Below are 24,897 nucleotides of genomic sequence, written 5' to 3'. Positions count from 1 at the left end.
AAACTTGCACTTATTTCGCATACATTTTTGTGCAAATTATATTTCTTCAACGAAATATATTCTTTGTTGGTGGAAGTTCACTTGCAGAAGAAAGTTGGTCGTACATTATCACCACCGAGGAGAAGCGAATCGGCAGACTAGTCTTACAGAAAAGGGAACGGAAATCAAAAACTTCCACTTTTAAATATAATATATTCGTCTCATTTCCTCTTCTTCCCCTTGCCCTTCTTGCCGAGCTTGTGTTTGAGTTTCTGCTTGATCTTCTCCTTGCGGATGCGGTCCTTGACGATCTGCGCCTTGTCGCGGAACTCTTTGGAGGACGCCGTGGCCTTCTTCTTGGCTATCGCCTCGTTGTGCTTCACCCAGTGGGGACGGAATTCTGACACTGAAAAGGTGAGAAATTTGTTGGTGTTTGCTTTTAAAATTAGCTTCAATTAGATAGCGCCCCTGAATAAGGACTGACCAAGGATATTTTATAAAGCCCGACCAGAAATACATGATCATTGTCAGGAGGGCGCTGTTATTCTCATGTATAGGGTGACAGTTCAGTTTAGGATGAAAAATTTAGTTCCAATGAAATTCAGCAAAATGGCGCGTGATCATATATTACTGGCTTTAGATAAGGAACGAGTACTGTTAAAAAAGTAAATAAATAACCTGTACTTTTTTTCTATCATATTAAAGTTTTTCGCATGAATCGCATGGTAAGGATGATAAGGATGAAGGAGGAAAAAGTACCGTGTGAGAGGCAGGAAAGAACCCTCTGCCCCTTTCTAAATGCTGCCAGGAAAAATAAAGCGTCAGTATTTTGCGTGAAATTTAAATATAATTTATTTAAATAACATATAACTTCCACTTGTTTCTACTTAATATTCTTATGTGAGTTAATGAAAATAGTATAAAGTAAGGACACTGAGCACGAAGAATTTCATACATCCACCCGCCTGTCTATCTCTATCGCACGCGTGTTATTACATTGCTGATCCGCCCTTGCCACTGTGCGAGCGGGACAGCAATATAATTGAGCACGAGCGATAGACATAGGAACAGCCGGGTATATAATAGTATATATATATATATAATTTTATATTTATATTATATTTTATATTTCGGAGATAACACAGAAACAATCATACAAGAAACAACAATAGAACAAACATGTATGAACACATAGTAGATGCGCAATGCGATAATACTTTGCTAAATTTGGATACAACAAAACCGTGCGTTAAAAGTACATTGTTGGTAGCTGAACTGTTGTATGCTTAGGAGAAGGTAAAGATAAGATAAATTACTAAGATGACATAAGAATGATAAGAGACATTTTAAAGATATATTTTAGTAACAGCATACTTGAACTGGGAGCGGGAGCATGAGAATATATCAATTTCATTTAGAAATGTATTGTGGTAGCTACATAGTATGTATAACGGAACACGCTTTCCAGCATTGGTCCTTATTTTGGGAAGAACAAAAAGGTTTTTACTTCTGGTCGGTTTACGAGGGGCATTTCAGGGCATTGTCGGTTTACGAATAGTGTATGTACGAAATTTTTCGTGCTCAGCGTCCTTATTCTAGCACGGGTAAATCTACAATAATGACTTTGTGTTGACCAAAGCTTAATTTGTAATTTAAAAAAAAGTAGTCTATTGCGTTGTGTACACATCAGCAAGGCTAGCACAACTTGCATCCGGGAGTTAGGATGTTACCAGGTTACCACACCAATTGATTGATCTAGGTAGAAACTATGGATTAGTGTGTTAACACCCTTAGACCGCGAGTCAAGTCAGCATTCCCGCGGCTGTCAAGTTTGTCGATTTCCGTAACACAATTTGCAACCAAAGACGCGGCGCGACTCGTCAGTGTACCCTGGTGAAATCATTGCCCTATAAGCAACTCGAGCACCCTAAACACTTACCAGGCCGTTTCCTGTTGGCGTTAGTGTCCTCCTCCTCGTCCTGGTCCTGTGCGTTTCTTTTTCGCCACTCCTCGTAGCGGCCGCTACGGAACGAGGCCGGGACTCGTCCGCCACTTTCAGTTCGGATCATTTTGCGCCCGCCATCCTATGACAGAAAAGTTCACAATTGTGTGAAGTTTTATCTAAGAATTAAGAAGCCTCTATAGATTGTGTCATTCACAACGACGCATGCCTTGACTCATAATGTCATGTTATAAATTCTTGGTCCATTGTGTATTTGCGTCTGACATTTTGCTTAATGAGAGAGTGAGACGCAATGCATATTGGATCAAGAAACAAGAAATTGGACAGGTAGAATACCACACTTCAAATATAAGTTTAGTATCGGAACATGTACTGATGTAAAAAAAAAACTTCAAAAATAAATAAACCGTTAATTTTTTTTTACTTTCGGTTAGATTGCTGCCATACGGGTTACGTCCTCGACAAAATAGACCTTTTGTGTCCCAATGATATGTTATACGTTTCTGTAACGGTGTGGGCCTCTTGCTTTGGCTTATTACACCTATGCCTATGTCATCAGATTTTTTAAAGAAAGTAAATGCCATGTGAAATTAATAAACTGATAATTAGGTATGTACATTATTATGGGCAAGACACCACCGTAATCCGTAAGAGATAACAACGGTTGTGTGTTGGGTTACCTGCCAAGGACGCGTGGACCCCTACAGTTAACTCTTAAGACCTAGCTTTGCTAGTAGACATTTTTGGCGCCGTGGTACAGCGCGCCGCCATTTCGTACGGTAAGTAGGCGGGGAAGTGCGTCGAGGCACTGACGCCGGCCGCCATACATTTGTTTTAACCGATATATGGCAGTCGGCGTCGAGTGCACGTGCACTAACGAGCTCCGTACCGGGTCGGCGTGCACCATCTTCTTGCGCTTGCGGTCCCAGCGCATCTGGTGGTGCTGCGCGCGCGCCGCCTCGCCGCTGTCGGCGCCCACGTCCAGCTCGGCGGCCGCGGCGCCCGAGTTGAAGTTCACCGCCATGCTGCAAACATACTGCCATTGGTCACTGTCTATTATACTCGTACTATACGTCGTCTGTGTCTCGCATGTGCAAATACCAGTTAATGTGTTGAATTTGCCTCCGTTTTGTAAACAAACATCGTAAAGCTAATAATTTATTTAAATATTGATAAATTCCCTGCAATGTTCTACCTATAAAAAAAACCATCGATATGAGTTTCAGTCCCGGGACTTTTTATAGTATTTTATGCAATCGTTGTTTAAGAGAGGTCAGAAAAGGCGAGTGGCGTGAGTAACAATTTGAGGCGAAGCCGAAAATTGATAATAAAGACGCCACGAGTATTTTTTGACTCAGTTAAACAACATTGCATACAATACTTTTTCTACGGCCAAGCACTTACTTTGAAATAAAATTGTAAATTTAACAAATATTCATCTATCGCGATTTTGAAGGCAGAAAATTTTTAGTGACTTCTTGGGCCATCACTGATATTTCTTCAGGCGTAGACACTAAGTTTTCGTCTTCATCCATTTTAACTTGAAAGACATACTGTTATTTAACACAAAAGTTAAGTTTTTATTCGACAACCACAATAACCTCATACAAGAAGTAACAAAGAATGTAGGGTACGGGCGGGAAAATTAATGAATTAAATTAAAAAAAACTTGTCTATGGTTCACTTATTTGTCAGAGATGACATTTAAAGTAAGGTTGGCAACAATGTATTTCATACAATATTCTTTAAGTGGTAATTACACGAAGTGTAATTACCGCAGCATTTATGCTGAGTCAGCGCCTATTCTTTACCACAACACATGACCCTCTACTAATATCTCTACTAATCTAAAAATAAGACATTGATATTAGTGTCAAATTGTATGTTACTTTCTCTTTGTCTCTTGTCAATTTTCTTTTTCTCTTGTTATTTGTTTGTGTTACAACGCATGTAAGTTGTGGTTGAATAAAGATTTTATCTATCTATCTATCTAAGTGCCAAAAAGATACTGCGTGTATGCAAAAATGCGTTTTTGGGGAATAAACTAAATACTTGTCTTGACAACTATAAGGTAGGGTTTTAAAGATGTGTGCACGACCCTTTAAATGACAAATAAAAGTACGGTAGTAGAAAAAATATTGTTCCTACTCCTCTACTGTTATCTGTTATTTATATATTCATGAACACGAATGTAAGAACCTACATAAAAGGTTTGAAGAAAAGTCTATATTGTCTATTCCTCATAACAGCACTTGTGCTTTAAAATCGCTATAACGATACTGTAACTAATGGCTGCAAACCTAACAAAATCAAATTGAATACAGTTTTAAACTAAGTGCATTGCAGCCAACTTACAAAATATTCATTTGGTTGTATTGTAGAAACAATAGGGTTGTTTCCATCTACAAATCTTAGGGCAGAATTGTATCACAATAAATTCTTTGGGATTATAAGAACATGTTAAACTACTTTTAGGGGACCTGTAATGACCATATTTTTGTAAATATTGAATTTAATAGTACATTACGATACAAGTGCGAAAAATAGGAAATTCGAAACGAGTGGCGATAAATTAAAAACACGACCGAAGGGAGTGTTTTAAATCGACACGAGTTGCGAATTACCTATTCGCACATGTATCGTACAACGTTTTACAGTACATATGGCCCTTTAAATGTTCGACACAATAACATAATATGCTACTTCTCGCACTAGTGCTATAAAGTAGCCCCATATGTACTGTAATAGTACATTACGATACAAGTGCGAAAAATAGGAAATTCGAAACGAGTGGCGATAAATTAAAACACGACCGAAGGGAGTGTTTTAAATCGACATGAGTTGCGAATTACCTATTCGCACATGTATCGTACAACGTTTTACAGTACATATGGCCCTTTAAATGTTCGACACAATAACATAATATGCTACTTCTCGCACTAGTGCTATAAAGTAGCCCCATATGTACTGTAAAATATGTTTTGGCACACGTCACGTGACCAAACTCGAAACGTCATTGAAGATTCTGATGACGTCACAACTCTCGGATTGACACTGTTAGGCGATAAACAACAAATGACAAATGTCAGTTGGCAGTTCGTATCTTCTACGTGTGCATAGTAAAAACAATCACTTCATAAATCAGAAACACGCATGTGACACCCGTAATATAGCAACACCCATAGACTACGAAGACCGCTTAGCGTTGCTTGTTAGTCTCCGTAGGCTACGGTGGCCAAAATCGAGAAAAAACTGTCCAAAAATTTAATTTAGCAAGTAGCAAGTACCAGGGCCTCATGAGTTACGAGAAGGTGTCGCTGACCGGCCGGCCGCGGCCCGGGGCGAGCCGGGCGTGTAACAAGGTATGCTCGCGCGTCTTTGCTATATACTTTTGCTTTGTTTGCCTAAATTAAGATTTATTTTTGTTGACTCGTAGGAAAAGTATTGTATGCAACGTTGTATAAGTAGGTCAAAAAATGCTCGTAGCGTATACCTTTACAATGTTCGCCTACGCCTTCGGCTCCGGCTCACATTGTAACTCACGCCACTCGCCTTTTTTGACCCTTCTTATACAACTTTGCATAATAGTACATTACGATACAAGTGCGAAAAATAGGAAATTCGAAACGAGTGGCGATAAATTAAAACACGACCGAAGGGAGTGTTTTAAATCGACACGAGTTGCGAATTACCTATTCGCACATGTATCGTACAACGTTTTACAGTACATATGGCCCTTTAAATGTTCGACACAGTAACGTAATATGCTACTTCTCGCACTAGTGCTATAAAGTAGCCCCATATGTACTGTAAAATACTATTAAAGCCGTTTTTAGTATAAAAGTTGAATTTCAGGGCAACTTTTAGTTAATATATAACGTAATATAAGCGTTTCAAAAATTGGAAACAACCCTATTGCTTCATAAGTTAGAAACACGCATGTGACACCCGTAATACAACACCCATAGACTACGAAGACCGCTTAGCGTCGCTTGTTACCCTCCATAGGCTACTGGGGCCAAAATCGAGAAAAAACTTACTTACTTACTTACTTACTCCGTTGGCTCAGCGACCCAAAATGAGACTTGGCCTCCGACACAAGACAGCGCCACTTTTCTCGGTCCTGTGCGACCTCTCGCCAATTGTCGACTCGAAGCTCGCGCAGATCCGCCTCCACCATGTCGCTCCAGCGATATCTAGGGCGTCCGATAGGACGTCCTCCTGCTAGGCGACCCAGGTACGCTCTTTTTACGTTCCGATCTTCGTCCATTCTCTCAAAAAACAGTCCAAAAATTTAATTTAGCAAAGAACAAGTACCAGGGCCTCATGACTGACGAGAAGGTGTCGCTGACCAGCCGGGCCGGGCGCGTAAGAATGTATGCTCGCCTCGCATATCTTAGCTGTATAATTTTGGTTTGTTTACCTATATGATTCTATACTACTTTAAAGTATTATTTTAGTTGACTCGTAGGAAAAGTATTGTATGCAACGTTGTATAAGTAGGTCGAAAAATGCCTACGCCTTCGGCTCCGGCTCACATTGTAACTCAGGACACTCGCCTTTTTTGACCCTTCTTATACAACTGTTGCATAAAATACTATAATTTTACAGAAACTGAACTAGCTTTTTTTAGAACATAATGAAACCATTGTGAAGTCCTGTTCAAAATGGAAATAAGCAAAATGTACAAGTTGTACCTAGCAATGTATATAGTCGTCTGGAACTTGGGAGAATAAATCCGGACGTATAAATCCATTTGAAACATATAATTTCATTCATACATTGAATTGTGTACATACCCGACTTCAGTAACTTGGTCGCTGGCTTGGTGCGGTATGTAGTTCTCGTCTCGTACCACTTCCTTCTTCTTTGATTTGCCCTCAGTTGTGTTCAATATTCCCTCCGCCTGAAAGTTATTTTAAGTTCATTTTGTGCGTACCCCAAGAGATTTCCACGTTTAATTGAAAGACAAGCTATTATAGATGTCCCGAAACTTTCTGACATTATTCTCATATGTGGTAAATTCATAACTTCTGCCCCATTAACAAGGTGGATAATGCATACGAACTTAAAGACCTTAGACCAATAAGCATATTACCATTCTTATCTAAGTTACTAGAAAAAGCTGTTTACGATCAATTATACCAGTATGTAGAGGACACAAATATCCTGCCCCAAATGCAATCAGGCTTTCGAAATGGAATGGGGACCATTACTGCTTTAATTGATGTCGTCGATAATGTTCTTTCTGAACAAGATTCTGGTAAAGGCACCTGTTTGGTACTTTTAGATTTTTCGCGCGCTTTTGACTGCATAAATATTACCTTGCTACTCTCAAAACTGAGTTACTATGGAGTAGACTTAAAGTCACTAGCTTGGTTTAGTAGTTACCTTGGTGAGCGAACGCAGTCTGTCAAACTATCAAAAGAAAATGGTACCTCATCGGTTTCTGACGCCAGATCTTCAACCCGGGGAGTCCCCCAGGGCTCTATACTTGGTCCATTGTTATTTATTATTTACAGTGCAGATATAATAAAAACGATTAACCCATTCAGGGCCCGTGACTCAGCGTATGGGTCATGTTCAAACAGTCGCGCAGTGCCCGTGACTCACATGTGAGTCGTGAATAAATTCTGATTTAAACATAAACAAAACGTAATATGACGAAATAACATAAGTATAATTTGAGCTAACAACCATCTTTATAAGGCATGTTGAAAAACATAATTGTAAACATGTTTTTTTTTTAGTGAAACAGGGTCTAGAATATTCAAGTTTGGTTTACTGGAAGTGTAATATAGTAAATATTCTGAAATTCGAGATACATACGTGTCCCAAGCAAATGGATAAATCTACATTTCAAAAATATCAAAAATATATTTATGCCTGAAGTTATTGACATGACTCAAGGTATGGGTCACCGTGGCCTGGCGCTAATTGTAAAAACTACACATATCTTCATAGCACGCAAAAATAAACTTTATAACTTGGTTTTAAAGCTTATTTCATGACGAAACTCGTTGCAAATTGTACCTTTTTACAATGGATTACTGTTTGGATGGTAGCAAGCAACATTTCTAAGAACCAAACTTATTACCATGCCAATTTTTTTGTTTCATTATAAAAACAGGGCAGCTTAAACAGTCACCAACTAAATGGTATATTGTATTATCGCAATAGTGTGTGAGAAATATTTAAAAGAAAAGATTTTTTCTAAACATTCTTGTGGTAATAAGTACTATAATACATTTTAAGTGCTCTATTGTTTATATTATAATGACGTTTACCAAAACAAAGTTCATGACCGGCCACATGTAAGATTATCGGAGACACTTGGACAATAAACAATGGATGCACCTGGGCGGCGGCGGATTTAGCGGCGGTATTATCTTTAACGTGGTATTTTTGACATAAACTCAAGAAATGATTCACCCCATCCCCTCTATTAGGATGTATTTTAGAGTAACATGGGAAATTATATTTAGTCACGATTTATTCGTTGGCGACTTTATGCTCCTCTCTGTGCTCTTCAGTGATTTCGTATTTTGTGATTTTTGTGACCTTGGCTATGGATACCCGGAATTTGAACCCTCCTGACCTCCTGACAAATTGTGCTATGAACTGGACTCCGAACCTGCTTCACCCGAACGACCAGGCTTAGAATACTGGAACCCTGAACTCGCCCCTGTTGAATGATATGCATCCTGATTTAACAGCAATGATGCAAGAAATAAACAACAATGAAATGGGTGTGAATGTGATTGAACCTGCCGGTAAGATACATTTTTTTCGGATTACAATCCAAACTCAATTAGATAAACAGGTTTCTTTATTTTTCATTCTTGCGATTATTGATTAATTAAAATGTATTTATTCGTAGTATTTATAATCACGAGAGATAAACGAAAAGAAAAAATATAACAATATCGATCATTTAACAATCAAGCTAAGTCACTTTTTAACTGCCGTAAATCGAAGTAAAGCGAATTTACCTAGTCTTCTTGATTGCCATGCCAATCTTGAAGGAGAGGTAGTGTAACTTAGTATTTAAGTTTGTAAATATTACGTTTTGTATTTGATTGTATTCTATGCCTTTAAATCGTTTATAATAAATGTTGCAATTTCAAAAAACCTATTTCCTTTCATGTTCTGAAAGCAACCTGGTTTATGATTAAAAAGTAAAGGCTGACTAGAAATATACATAATCACGCACTAAGATGCAGAATTTTATTAGAACTTTTTTTTTCTTCATATTTTTCTGAACCCTATAATTATATGAAAATAATAGCGCCCTCTTGACAATGATCATCTATTTCTGATCAGGCTAATGTTCATTCTTAGTTTCTTACAAATAGCAACAAATTAGTAAATATATATATATATTTTAATATGAACAGTAAACAGTTGGTTAATAAAAATGTTGCATAATATTGTCCAACGGACCGGATTCATAAGCGGCAATTTCTTTGACGTTCGCGCCAGGCCCTAGACCCATAAGCTGAGTCATACGTTTTAGCTGAAAACGGTTTGTATGGTGGCCCGGCGTGTCGTGTACGCTTCGTGGTTCGTGGCCATGAATGGGTTAAATACTGCAAATACCACTTATACGCAGATGACGTCCAACTGTACTTTTCAACCCGTCCTGGTAATATAGCCGAAGCAATTCACAAAATTAATGCGGATCTGGAAAGTATATCCACTTGGGCTGATAAAAATGGATTATTGCTGAACCCCCTTAAATCAAAGTTCATGATATTAGGTTCCAAGACACAAAGATCAAAAATGTTGGATCTTGACCCTAAAATAAGTATAAGAGGTTCATTCATAGAACGAGTGGAGGAGGCTAGAAACATAGGGCTTGTGATTGACAGCCAGTTGCGGTTCGAAAAACATGTGAGAGAGTTGGTCAAGTCGTGCTTTTTTCGCCTGAAGGTCCTATATCAAATTCGAAACCTCTTAAGTGAGGAAGTACGTAAGATTTTATGCGAATCACTAGTTCTGTCCAAACTAAATTATGGAGACATAGTGTACGGGCCACGTCTACAAGAGAAAACGCGACGTCTTATACAGCGAGTTCAGAATGCCTGTTATCGTTTTTGTTATTCAGTCCCACCTAGGAGTCACATTACACCACATTTAAATAAAGCCTCAATACTTAATATGACGTCTCGCAGACACCTACACCTTGCAAGTCTTTTATTTGGTGTCCTGAATGACAAAAAACCGGAATATTTATATTCAAAAATACATATTTCCTCATTCCACAGACGACATGGTACTAGATCCACCAGGCGTTGTCTTTTAGAAACACATCCACACAAAACCGTCGCTTTTACGGGCTGCTTCCGGTATCTCGCAACCAAGTGCTGGAATAATATCCCTCCACCATTAAGATGCCTTAAAACAAAGCAATCGTTTAAGTCTTATTTTAAAATGTACCTTTTAAATAAACAAATTTCAGGAATACCGCACGGGTACTTGGTTGCAGATTACCGAATCTAGTCTGTATGTGTACAAACTCTTTATATTATTGTAGGCCGTTTTATACTCGACATCTGATATAATAAGGTACTATACACCAACACGCACCACACTTTTACATAATGCATACTACGACACGTATTATTATTTTATAGGCATGCTACTAAATATTTATGTATATATATGTTTTTTTTTGTTACATCGTGAATCGTTCGTGATCTGGGTTCTAGCAGAATTATCAGTGCTTCACCCGAAAGAGTGGAGCGTATTACTGAGCCAGAACCCTTTTGTTTTGCTGCAACGCACACAGCACACATTACCTTTTATTGATGCTTTTTGCTCTTTATTTAATTTTTATTTTGGTGTTGCTATTGTTTGTATTATTTTTTGTTTAGTTGTGTGTATTGTGGCAAGCGAATAAATGGTTTATCTATCTATCTATCTAACTCTCGATGCCTCCGTTTAACGTACCCATGGATTTTTGACTCTCGCCATTTTGAAAACCTGTACCGTCCTGCCTATCGGAACAAATGATATAATTCACATGATTGCTATGTTAGTATACATCTGCGGAAAATGGTATATTCACCTGCAGTTTTTTGTTCTCGCGCACGCGCTGCACTAGTTTGCCGTGTTTCTTTTTCATGGTCTTCATGGCCACGTTCATCGGGGAGTCATGTTTCACGCCCAATTCGAGGATGGTCTGGAACAAGTCAGGTTGAAAGAAACTTTAAATACTGTTTGCGTACGTAAGTTTTAACACCATAATATGTTCAATCACCATAATGTTTTTAGTCGAGTACCGTGTTTAGGCAACGAAGCTTGCTGGGTACGAGATTGTAGAGCTTGATTATATCACTATCGTATACAATACTTTTTCTACGAGTCATCAAAAATAATACTTTTTTACTATAAAACCTAAATAAGTCATGGAAATTGGTAAGTATCTCAGTAGACAAAAATGTAGTACAAACGTGGGAGCCCCCGTCCGCCCACCGCCCGTTCTATGGGGGCGCGGCGGCACGTTTTAGGTATTTTTTTTCTAAATAGTTGTCTGCAGCGTATCGAAACGAATATTAATGTTAAGTTGGGAGCCCATACATGAAAAGTACGCACTTATACGCGTTTGGTATACGAAATCTTAATTCAACCATTACAGTCGACGAGTAGAAAAATGTTTATTTTATGCTATGATGGTGTCAAACAATCGTATAACTTGTCAAACTTACCCGTTTAGGTTTGTAGTGTAGTGTAGTGCTCCGTCGGCCCTGTCCTTCATCTAACGGGTGTGTGAGCGTGACTGGTGTAGTTGCCTAGCCCTTGTTGGTCTGTCAGTGACAATCTAACTCAGCCCTTTAGGTGTAAGTTAGGTCAGTCTCTAATGTAACATACCCCTTTCGGTGTGTAGTTCTTGATCTGCGCGGCCAAGTCGAGTACAGCCCTCTGCCCTTCGTCTAACAGCGCCGGGTGCGTCAGAGCAGGTGGCGTGGTGGCCTTGGCGCGCTTGTTGGCGTCGGCGGAGGCGGGCTCGCGCCACCGCATGTACTGCTGCCAACCGCGGCCCATCACGCGGGCTGCGTCTTCCTGGACAAATATTTATCAATAAGTTACGAACGGTTTTAAAAGTTTTAAAGTGGCAGGTACTTTCACAAGGCCCAAGAACCTGCTATCATATTTCTCCACAGAGAAACTTCCACATAACCAGAGTAAGTAACAGCGATGAGAATTGCAAATAGACATGGATTGTCAAAGAAAACTTTGTAGCCACAATAAATTTACTGGCATCTTTCGACACATATTAAAACTTTTAGAACGCCATTTGACTTTGATCCTTATTCCTATACTGATATGTGTTAAATTTTTTAAATATCAAAGAGTGGCGCCATCTAATAGATCAAAGGCCAAAGGTATGGCGGGATCGTTTCGAGCGATGGCGACACAACCTTTAACCGATGCCCGGTAAGATGGCGCCAGTTTTTGATATTTAACAAATTTAACACATATCAGTGACAGAATAAAGATCAAAGTCAAATAGCGCTCTAACAGTTTTAATCATGTGTCGAAAGATGGCAGAAAATTCACTGTGGCTACAAAATTTTCTTTGACAATCCACCTCTATTTCAATTTCTCTTTGGTAATAGTATTTCATACAGAATGGCCACGCATGGCGGGGTACCTCTCCGAATGGAATTACTTCACCTGGAGCTAGATTAACAGAATTTCAGTTCGATTATTAACGCAACGAGGAATAGTTCAAAATGTTGTTATATTTTGCCATGTAAGGGTTCTTGTTAATTGTAAATAGCAACTATTTCTTGAACCACATTGAAATATATTATATTGCCATAAGGACTTACACAGACATTGATGATACACTTAAGTTTTCCTACTATGGCTTGTCCGATTTGTGACACATTTCTCGAAATTCTGAGTATGATGAGTAGTTTGTACGTACGATCTCGTTGTAGTTCTTCTCCCAGGCCATGACGTCCTGGTGGCGCATCTCCAGCGCGCTGGGCGGCATGCAGCCCCACACGCCGCTCGGACACGCCGGCCCGGGCTCTGATACCTGGGAACAAACACTGCATTATAAACATGTTTGGCAGTGGGGTTTGGTATTTGTACTTAGGTGTTGGGATTGTTGCAAATAAAAAGTTCAGACGCGGTAACAATAATAAATCTATATTAACACAACTCAATACTAAACTAACACTAATTACAATAATAAGTAGGGAGCGATATATGATCGAGCTCGACCGTTAAAGATAGGTACCAAGAGAACGCGAGGGAGCGATACGATATCAAGCTCGACCTGTGATAATAGGTACGAGACAACTTGTCGAGTTGACGTCTGACTACGAACTATCTTCGACTCCCGCGAGATTATAACCTTGCATCAGGTACGCAATAGGAATAGCGGTACAGAACCTATAACGGTTTCGCACATGGCGAATCCTAACGTTTCCCACGGATTACTCCGCTGGCTACAAATTAGTTTATTATTTAAAGTTAACAATATTCGGAAACTGACAAAGAAATAAAACAAAGACAGATTAACACAAAGGCAAGTGCCGACAAAGGGAAGGAAACAGATTACTTATATTACAATGCTTTTACAAGCTCATCCCTGTAACGGTCATAATAAACAGTTACGTATGCTATTAACTAAAATGCACATTTAACGTTGATCAGTTCGTTAATTATGCGTGGTGACCACTACATAATGTATTGACAACGAAGCAAGTAAATTTTGCTTGAAATCGTTATATACAAAACAATCTTTAAATTTCGTTATTGCGCGCTCCTCAACATAACACTTACGCCGATAGCTAAAAGTGTGCGTCACAAGATTTTTTTAGAGAAGCGCAAAGTTTATTAGCTCTAAGGATGGTATTCCACCTGTCCAATTACTTGGTCCAATGTGTATTTGCATCTCACATTTTGCTTAATGAGATAGTGAGACGCCATGCACATTGGACAAATAAATTGGACAGGTGAAATACCATCCTACGAGCCAGCCTAAGCCTAAGCCTAAGGCCCAGGTGCACCAACCACATTTAGCAGACTGATCAACGTCACTCAGCAGTGAAATATGAAACTTCCCATACGATAAAATTGAGCGAACGAACGCTTTAACAGTGACAGACACTGTTTTGGTGCCACCGGTCCTAAGTTACCTGGTCGGGACACTTGAGGTCGGCGCCGAGGAACAGCTGCAGGTCGAGCAGGTGCGCCACGTCGCCCGCCGCCACCAGCGACCACGCGCGGCCCGTGCGCTGCGGCCTGGGAGCATCATGTTACGTTACCTGGTCGGGACACTTGAGGTCGGCGCCGAGGAACAGCTGCAGGTCGAGCAGGTGCGCCACGTCGCCCGCCGCCACCAGCGACCACGCGCGGCCCGTGCGCTGCGGCCTGGGGAGCATCATGTTACGTTACCTGGTCGGGACACTTGAGGTCGGCGCCGAGGAACAGCTGCAGGTCGAGCAGGTGCGCCACGTCGCCCGCCGCCACCAGCGACCACGCGCGGCCCGTGCGCTGCGGCCTGGGAGCATCATGTTACGTTACCTGGTCGGGACACTTGAGGTCGGCGCCGAGGAACAGCTGCAGGTCGAGCAGGTGCGCCCCGTCGCCCGCCGGCCACCAGCGACCACGCGCGGCCCGTGCGCTGCGGCCTGGGAGCATCATGTTACGTTACCTGGTCGGGACACTTGAGGTCGGCGCCGAGGAACAGCTGCAGGTCGAGCAGGTGCGCCACGTCGCCCGCCGCCACCAGCGACCACGCGCGGCCCGTGCGCTGCGGCCTGGGAGCATCATGTTACGTTACCTGGTCGGGACACTTGAGGTCGGCGCCGAGGAACAGCTGCAGGTCGAGCAGGTGCGCCACGTCGCCCGCCGCCACCAGCGACCACGCGCGGCCCGTGCGCTGCGGCCTGGGAGCATCATGTTACGTTACCTGGTCGGGACACTTGAGGTCGGCGCCGAGGAACAGCTGCAGGTCGAGCAGGTGCGCCACGTCGCCCGCCGCCACCAGCGACCACGCGCGGCCCGTGCGCTGCGGCCTGGGAGCATCATGTTACGTTACCTGGTCGGGACACTTGAGGTCGGCGCCGAGGAACAGCTGCAGGTCGAGCAGGTGCGCCACGTCGCCCGCCGCCACCAGCGACCACGCGCGGCCCGTGCGCTGCGGCCTGGGAGCATCATGTTACGTTACCTGGTCGGGACACTTGAGGTCGGCGCCGAGGAACAGCTGCAGGTCGAGCAGGTGCGCCACGTCGCCCGCCGCCACCAGCGACCACGCGCGGCCCGTGCGCTGCGGCCTGGGAGCATCATGTTACGTTACCTGGTCGGGACACTTGAGGTCGGCGCCGAGGAACAGCTGCAGGTCGAGCAGGTGCGCCACGTCGCCCGCCGCCACCAGCGACCACGCGCGGCCCGTGCGCTGCGGCCTGGGAGCATCATGTTACGTTACCTGGTCGGGACACTTGAGGTCGGCGCCGAGGAACAGCTGCAGGTCGAGCAGGTGCGCCACGTCGCCCGCCGCCACCAGCGACCACGCGCGGCCCGTGCGCTGCGGCCTGGGAGCATCATGTTACGTTACCTGGTCGGGACACTTGAGGTCGGCGCCGAGGAACAGCTGCAGGTCGAGCAGGTGCGCCACGTCGCCCGCCGCCACCAGCGACCACGCGCGGCCCGTGCGCTGCGGCCTGGGAGCATCATGTTACGTTACCTGGTCGGGACACTTGAGGTCGGCGCCGAGGAACAGCTGCAGGTCGAGCAGGTGCGCCACGTCGCCCGCCGCCACCAGCGACCACGCGCGGCCCGTGCGCTGCGGCCTGGGAGCATCATGTTACGTTACCTGGTCGGGACACTTGAGGTCGGCGCCGAGGAACAGCTGCAGGTCGAGCAGGTGCGCCACGTCGCCCGCCGCCACCAGCGACCACGCGCGGCCCGTGCGCTGCGGCCTGGGAGCATCATGTTACGTTACCTGGTCGGGACACTTGAGGTCGGCGCCGAGGAACAGCTGCAGGTCGAGCAGGTGCGCCACGTCGCCCGCCGCCACCAGCGACCACGCGCGGCCCGTGCGCTGCGGCCTGGGAGCATCATGTTACGTTACCTGGTCGGGACACTTGAGGTCGGCGCCGAGGAACAGCTGCAGGTCGAGCAGGTGCGCCACGTCGCCCGCCGCCACCAGCGACCACGCGCGGCCCGTGCGCTGCGGCCTGGGAGCATCATGTTACGTTACCTGGTCGGGACACTTGAGGTCGGCGCCGAGGAACAGCTGCAGGTCGAGCAGGTGCGCCACGTCGCCCGCCGCCACCAGCGACCACGCGCGGCCCGTGCGCTGCGGCCTGGGAGCATCATGTTACGTTACCTGGTCGGGACACTTGAGGTCGGCGCCGAGGAACAGCTGCAGGTCGAGCAGGTGCGCCACGTCGCCCGCCGCCACCAGCGACCACGCGCGGCCCGTGCGCTGCGGCCTGGGAGCATCATGTTACGTTACCTGGTCGGGACACTTGAGGTCGGCGCCGAGGAACAGCTGCAGGTCGAGCAGGTGCGCCACGTCGCCCGCCGCCACCAGCGACCACGCGCGGCCCGTGCGCTGCGGCCTGGGAGCATCATGTTACGTTACCTGGTCGGGACACTTGAGGTCGGCGCCGAGGAACAGCTGCAGGTCGAGCAGGTGCGCCACGTCGCCCGCCGCCACCAGCGACCACGCGCGGCCCGTGCGCTGCGGCCTGGGAGCATCATGTTACGTTACCTGGTCGGGACACTTGAGGTCGGCGCCGAGGAACAGCTGCAGGTCGAGCAGGTGCGCCACGTCGCCCGCCGCCACCAGCGACCACGCGCGGCCCGTGCGCTGCGGCCTGGGAGCATCATGTTACGTTACCTGGTCGGGACACTTGAGGTCGGCGCCGAGGAACAGCTGCAGGTCGAGCAGGTGCGCCACGTCGCCCGCCGCCACCAGCGACCACGCGCGGCCCGTGCGCTGCGGCCTGGGAGCATCATGTTACGTTACCTGGTCGGGACACTTGAGGTCGGCGCCGAGGAACAGCTGCAGGTCGAGCAGGTGCGCCACGTCGCCCGCCGCCACCAGCGACCACGCGCGGCCCGTGCGCTGCGGCCTGGGAGCATCATGTTACGTTACCTGGTCGGGACACTTGAGGTCGGCGCCGAGGAACAGCTGCAGGTCGAGCAGGTGCGCCACGTCGCCCGCCGCCACCAGCGACCACGCGCGGCCCATGCGCTGCGGCCTGGGAGCATCATGTTACGTTACCTGGTCGGGACACTTGAGGTCGGCGCCGAGGAACAGCTGCAGGTCGAGCAGGTTCGCCACGTCGCCCGCCGCCACCAGCGACCACGCGCGGCCCGTGCGCTGCGGCCTGGGAGCATCATGTTACGTTACCTGGTCGGGACACTTGAGGTCGGCGCCGAGGAACAGCTGCAGGTCGAGCAGGTGCGCCACGTCGCCCGCCGCCACCAGCGACCACGCGCGGCCCGTGCGCTGCGGCCTGGGAGCATCATGTTACGTTACCTGGTCGGGACACTTGAGGTCGGCGCCGAGGAACAGCTGCAGGTCGAGCAGGTGCGCCACGTCGCCCGCCGCCACCAGCGACCACGCGCGGCCCGTGCGCTGCGGCCTGGGAGCATCATGTTACGTTACCTGGTCGGGACACTTGAGGTCGGCGCCGAGGAACAGCTGCAGGTCGAGCAGGTGCGCCACGTCGCCCGCCGCCACCAGCGACCACGCGCGGCCCGTGCGCTGCGGCCTGGGAGCATCATGTTACGTTACCTGGTCGGGACACTTGAGGTCGGCGCCGAGGAACAGCTGCAGGTCGAGCAGGTGCGCCACGTCGCCCGCCGCCACCAGCGACCACGCGCGGCCCGTGCGCTGCGGCCTGGGAGCATCATGTTACGTTACCTGGTCGGGACACTTGAGGTCGGCGCCGAGGAACAGCTGCAGGTCGAGCAGGTGCGCCACGTCGCCCGCCGCCACCAGCGACCACGCGCGGCCCGTGCGCTGCGGCCTGGGAGCATCATGTTACGTTACCTGGTCGGGACACTTGAGGTCGGCGCCGAGGAACAGCTGCAGGTCGAGCAGGTGCGCCACGTCGCCCGCCGCCACCAGCGACCACGCGCGGCCCGTGCGCTGCGGCCTGGGAGCATCATGTTACGTTACCTGGTCGGGACACTTGAGGTCGGCGCCGAGGAACAGCTGCAGGTCGAGCAGGTGCGCCACGTCGCCCGCCGCCACCAGCGACCACGCGCGGCCCGTGCGCTGCGGCCTGGGAGCATCATGTTACGTTACCTGGTCGGGACACTTGAGGTCGGCGCCGAGGAACAGCTGCAGGTCGAGCAGGTGCGCCACGTCGCCCGCCGCCACCAGCGACCACGCGCGGCCCGCGCGTCCGGCGCGAGCGCTACGACCTGAGAACACCATCTTACGTATTTTATTTTATTTTTTATTCATTAAAAAACAACACATAACTATTTACTGTTTATACAAAATAATATAAACAAAGGTTCTCCCGACCAGCGTTTAAAGACATAGTGTGCAGTAACAGCCCAAAAAGACCGAAGCCTGTGCTAGGGCTAGTTGCGACATACTCAGAGAGTGATCGGTATAAACAATCGTATAAGTGTGGGTGGCTAAAACGATTAAAAATATAATAATAATATATAATATATTAATAATTTTTTTTAGATTAATAAGCAAACTATTTACAGATAGAAACTAAAACTTACTTATTAAAACTAAACTTACTTATTTACGAGTAAACTAACGAGACCACGTGTGTAAACATTAGTACTTAGTCTCCAACTTTGTCTCTGTCAATTTAAGCTAAATAAACTAGAATGTTGACACCCCCTAGTTGAGAGACTAAAGGCCACTGCACACCAGATGCATAACTTGCATTAGCAGCATGTGTGCACGCGGGTCTTCATTTGTAGCAGCTGCAGACGGAGACTTACACTTTGTCTAGGCCTTAAAGACCGTCCACGCTAAAATGCGGTAGTGTATGATCCATTTTATCTTACTATTTTTACTTAAAATACTATAAAATAAATACAATCATAAATGTATATCACAGGAAATTAAAGTCACAAACTGTATGCACAAATACTTAGGCTTAGCCAGTATCACTGCGTCCAACGCCGGCAGATCTAAACCTCTCGCTACGACATCCGTTACTATGAACACGGACCAAATATTGTAGAAGCGGCTGAGCACGGTCTATATTACCTGTGCTGGGGTACCGCTGGGTAGCATTAGTACTTTGAGAATGTATTGGATATCGGATATATTGCAGTTAACTCATCGACTCCATGCGCTAAAGCATATCACTGTATTTAACGCCGCCAGATCTAATCTACCAATGTTACCCAGTGGCAGTGTGAATGGACCATATAGGATATATTGAAACAATGAACTCACCAACTCTATGCACGAATAGCTTGGGTTTAGCCGGGAAGTTATAATTGATCACTGTATCCAACGCCGGCAGATCTAACCCTCTCGCCGCAACGTCCGTTACTATGAGCACGGAGCACTTATTGTTGGTGAAGCGTCCAAGCGCGATCTTACGCGCCGACGGGTCGAGTCCGGAGTAGGCGTAGGTTGAGGAGATGCCGGATTTTTGCAGAATCTGGGTTGAAATATTAAAAAAGTTTTTTATGAAAAATAATCGACACGGCGGGTCTTAACTCACATCAATAGGCTACATAGGGGTGCCGCTGACGATAGCGTGGACAATAAAGTCAACTAATAAGCGTCAAGTAACCAAGTCGAAGAAATTCCTAATGTGTTCAATTCTAAATACCAATCTCTCGCGAGTCTCGGATATTAATATTAAAAAAGTCAAGTGATCACTTCCATACATCATTTACGTTTCGGTTGGCATTTTTTATATACCTGAGATTATCACTTGGCTAGATCCCCTAGTGCCCGTTCTTACCATGTGTAAATTGTAAATACTCGACATGGTGCTTGGTGGCGGCGAACACCACCCCCCCACCTCACCTGCGGCGTGGTGTCCGTCAGCACGCGCTCCAGTAGCAGCAGCAGCGCGGCCGTCTTCAGTTCGGCGCGCACGTAGATCCAGCCCAGCCATAGGGTTGATGGTAGCTTCCAGTCCCCGTCCATAATAACAATCTGTAGTGCCCGCTAGAAGCTCTTCAGTTAGACCTGGCGTACTCACCATGTGTAGGTACTCGACGTGGTGCTTGGTAGCGGCGAACACGACGGCCTGCGGGGTGGTATCTGTCAGCACCCGTTCGAGTAGCAGTAGTAACGCTGCCGTTTTCAGTTCTGCGCGGACGTATATCCAGCCCAGCCATAATGTGGATGGCAGCTTCCAGTCCACGTCCAGACGAATTAGCACCGGGTCGGACAGGCCTGGTTATATCAATAACTTGGAATAAGTTTTATGCTGGTGAATATAAGCTCAAGGCCAATGAAAATGGTTGTTTCTTATAGGCATGCCCAAATAAAGTTTGACCCGTTTTGTTAATGAGTTTATTTGTTAGGGTGTCAAAAGCATGTTTCAGTTCTTAAGTTGACCAACAACAATTGAATGTATCCTTATCCAATTAGAATTGATTGAAAAGATTATTGCAAACAAGCATTACTCTGAAACAAATCCTTGACTATAGGATGAGTGTACTAATAACATCTAGGCATTTTACTAACTGTGCGAGTTCACAAAACGAGACAAGAGAAAATTTGAAAATTATAAAACGCGCCAAAGCCACTAGAGACACAGGTCCATCTTCATAAAGTGTAATCATCATCATTAGTATTGTTCATCTTAATTAGTATAATTTAATAATTAAGTAATTACTTGCCTGCACGGGCGAACTCGACTAACATTTTGGGCAACGTGGCTGAGAACAGCAGGGTTTGCCGGCCAGAAGGCAGGCGTGCTACTATCTCCCGAAGTTGCTCACCGAAGCCCAGTTCAAACAACCTGTCCGCCTCGTCAAACACTATTACTTCTGTAAACATTATGATATGTACTTTTAGACACCATATAAGAACCATCATGAACTATTGTATGGCCAAGAGTAATGTGTGAGTACAAATGAACTTAAATCATTAACCGTTTCTTCTGCACTTACAGACTGCTGTTGCATGTTGCAGTCTTTACATCACACTTAATTTTTAGTGCCCTGTAGGTTAACATTGGCCTTAGTTACAAATTCAGTAATATCATTACAAAAAATTGGAGAATATTATTTTGTATCATCAAAGGTTGTCTGGAATGGAAGAGATCGCTCTTTAGCGATAAGAACGCCTTTTGTCTGTCTCTATCATTATTCAATTGTTTTTCTTTAAGCTGTATTTTACTGAAGTGTGCCAATAAAACGTATTCTATCTATCTATCTATTAGAGGATTTTTTGGATATTGTAATCTATAAAAATTCATACTATGAGTGGTAACTACGAGTATGAATCATCTAGGATCAGTGTTACCAGCTATTATTTCGTGTTCTGGAGATAGCGAAGAGCACGTCCGTATCAGTTTTGGGTATTTAGAAGAGATTTCTACGAAAATCGTGAAGGAGACGACTTGTGGTTAATTTGACAATAGTCTATTTTCTGTTCAACATGGTTGCCAATAGCCGCTTATGTAATATATTTAAGTAAATCGTATGATTTCCCTCACGGAACAGGCTTTGCCTAGTGTGGGGGTCAGAATAAAATGTAACTTGCTCTAATATTTTTTGGAAATAAAGTATTTGTTTTTTTTTTGTATTATTGATAGCTTGATAAAAATGTTTTTACAAGTGAAAGACAAACTCACTTATATTGTCCAGTTTTAAATTCATTTCTATGCAAATGTGCAGGAATCTTCCAGGCGTGGCAACCACAATATCTGGAGCCTTTCCTGACATCACGCTGAATTGCTGCTCAATAGATTCTCCACCGAGAATTGCAGCTGAAGACAAGCCTGTGAATTTGCCCAGTTCTCGGACAAATTTCAGTGTCTGAAAATGCAAATAAATTAGTACATTTTCAGTCTATACTTCTATGTTTTTTAAATTATGTTGTATTCAAAATAATAGTAGCGTAAGCACTATTAATGAAAATAGTGAAATTTATTGAAGGAATTTCTTTAAACTTTTATTTTTTACTTTTAGTTCTATAACTATCATTAAATTAGCGCTATGCGAGGCAAGCTACCACAGCAGGAATGTGTATTGGAAATTTAATTAAATAACATAAAGCTAAAATTACAACATAATATCTAGACCGAGCTTTGCTCAGCTTTGCTCGGAAAACATATAAAAACTCACAAAATGCTTTTCCCAGACATAAGACCTGTTTCTGTTTTTTTTTTCTGATTGGAACTGCCATCAGTCGGTAACGACTATAATCAGTTTTGATGTATGTAGGAATTGGGGTTTTGGAGACCATCGTCTCATTTAACCAAACATTAATTTTGCACAATGTGCTTCCTTTTAAGTCTATGTACACTTTTAGTCTTATCCAGTAATTTTGAAGCCAGTGGGTTAGGGTGGCTTGCTAGGCGCTCAATATAATTGTTTGTGAATTTTTTGATCTCTTCCTTTATGGTGGTCATATTGAGATAATTGTGTATTTCATCGTTTCGGGTGAACCACGGTGCGTTGGCAATCACTCAAAGGATGGCATTCTGTACTCTTTGAAGACACATTATGTTACTATCACTAGCAGTTCCCCATAGCTGGATCCCATATGTCCAGATAGGCTTAATGATTGTGTTGTATAGGAGTAATTTATTATCCACTGAGAGGGTAGAGTTTCGTCCCAATAGCCAATGAAGATTTTTGTATTTTAATATAATTTCATTCCGTTCGTGTTTTATGTGAGTTTTCCATGTAAGGCGCCTATCTAGATGAAATCCTAGGTACTTGATACACTCGCAATGTGGCAGGACATCATTTCCAAGTTTGACTGGAGGGCAATCTCCTCTTCTTAGGCTAAAGGTGATGTGGTTTGACTTGTGAGCACTAGCTCTCACGCGCCATTGTGTTAACCAGTTATGAGTATAAGACATAAGACCTAGATCAATTTCTCGCCCCCGAAAACCCCCATATATCAATCAAATTTCATCAATATTGTTAGAGCTATTTCCAAGATCCCCGAAACATATAAATATACAAGAATTGCTTGTTTAAAGGTATCACATTTAAGCTATGAACTGAAACTAACTATATTTGTTTAGTATTAACATACTCTTACATCCTACCTGTAAAGCCAACTCCCTGGTTGGTGACAGAATGAGGGCTCTGAAGTTCTTCCCGGGCATAGGCTTGTTGGTTGGTGCTATGAGCTTGTCCAGTATTGGCAACACAAAGCAAGCAGTCTTGCCAGACCCCGTCCGGGCCATGGCTACCACATCTTTGTTTTCTAATGCTAGGGGGATTGTCTGCAAAAGGTTAATTGGGAATATTTAAACTAATGATTTAAAAGTGAACAATGCTTCAGGGGTTGCTAAACCATGACCTGCTCTCCGGCCCATGAACAAAAACCAAATTCTATAAAGCCTAGCCTACAAAAGTAAGCAAAGGCTTGGCTGTGGCCTTCAGGTTTCAAAGTTTGGAGAACCATCTTTGCAGTGGCAGACTAGTCTTGGGATAAGCTTTGACTTATGGTAATCACAAATTAGCATTTAACACTATCAGTATCAAGCGCTACATTTCCTATACAAAATGAATCCATCTAGCAGGCTCTTGGCAGTGAATGTGTTAATTTGTGCTAGAACTTTCCAATAAAATTGACAATTGACTCAGACTAATAATAGTCTGACAGGCTAGTCAGTAGTACTGTGACATTTTATTCAAATAAATAATATTAAGAAAAAGAAGTACATATATTTTTAGTTTGTACAAAACCATGCAGTTCTTTTGAGGTTATGTTTGGATACTTTTCCTAGCAGCTTACCTTACGCTGTATAGGTGTTGGCTGCTTATAGCCTCGCTTGGCAATGCCTTTGAGGATTGGAAAACTCAGCCCCATCGACTGGAAACCCCCAGACCCCTTCTTTTTCTTTTTATTGCTTTGCGATTCATTCTCGGGTGCCGTTTCATCTGTTGGTACTTCGAAGCCCGGCAGATCGTCAAGCTTTTCTTTAGGTTTCAGCATGTTTTGTGTTTAATAAACAGTATTAACATTAACACTATTTCATTACATATTTTCCTGAAACTTAACTATAAACACACGTGTGACTGTTTTCGTATTTCGTCTGACAATGACATTGACATGACATGACATTTATGACAATGACATTGACAACCCCGTTCCGAATGACACAAAAGTATGACAGCAACGGGACGTTCCGTTTCATGGACCGATTATAATTTTTTTGTAGATTTTTTCGTTTAGTTCTTTGGTAGGTCATACTTACATACCGAGTAACTTTTACCATAGGACTAGGGTCTGCGCGGAAAGAGAAGAGTCGTGGAATTTATGGGGCCCAATACATTCCACGACTATTTTCTTTCCGAACAGACTTTAGCCCCGAAATCACGAAATTTTTTTGTCTGTTTCATACATTTTGGCTGGTCTGATGTTGATATCTTGTTTGGAAGAGTCAATTTTTTTTTAACAAAAGACACTTGTAGGTATATAGGTTTTGATGGGATAAGTACAATACAATCAAAGTACTTATACAAATATCAAGAGCATCAACCTGTACAAAGTGTCTCTGTTTGGCCCTATGGTTGACTGGTAGAGAATGCCATTTGGCATTAAGTCCGCCTTTTGTACATTATTGTATATATTTTGTGCAATAAAGTTTAAATATATAAAGTGGCGGCAATTCCAATATATGACGTCATTCAAGTAAATTTCGTGTTTGACTTAATGACAGGAATGGCTGACGATGATAGGGACCGTGCGCGTTGGAGGGTCTGCCATCTTGTGGCCTGAATCGGAACCATAAACATGCACATTTACACGTCACGTGTTTTCTTGTGCATAATAGGTTCTG

The 24,897-nt window shown here is 44.4% G+C and overlaps 1 protein-coding gene across 1 annotated transcript; it reads right to left on the bottom strand.

The window, feature by feature from the left end:
* Positions 1-178: 178 nt before the first annotated feature.
* Positions 179-24,193, bottom strand: LOC133520504 (ATP-dependent RNA helicase DDX54). Its single transcript, XM_061854954.1, has 14 exons — positions 23,850-24,193; positions 23,155-23,334; positions 21,727-21,910; positions 20,768-20,917; positions 20,122-20,318; positions 19,359-19,569; positions 18,231-18,349; positions 12,879-12,992; positions 11,816-12,007; positions 11,013-11,126; positions 6,742-6,848; positions 2,832-2,967; positions 1,919-2,063; positions 179-385 (listed from the first exon to the last, which is right to left on the bottom strand). Exons 1-14 carry the CDS (start codon positions 24,048-24,050, stop codon positions 201-203), a joined length of 2,235 nt encoding a protein of 744 aa, XP_061710938.1. The 5' UTR covers positions 24,051-24,193; the 3' UTR covers positions 179-200.
* Positions 24,194-24,897: the final 704 nt, after the last annotated feature.

The sequence above is a fragment of the Cydia pomonella genome, chromosome 8, assembly GCF_033807575.1.
Source record: "Cydia pomonella isolate Wapato2018A chromosome 8, ilCydPomo1, whole genome shotgun sequence".
NCBI classification, from domain to species: domain Eukaryota; kingdom Metazoa; phylum Arthropoda; class Insecta; order Lepidoptera; family Tortricidae; genus Cydia; species Cydia pomonella.
This window is presented reverse-complemented; position numbering and strand designations above follow the sequence as displayed.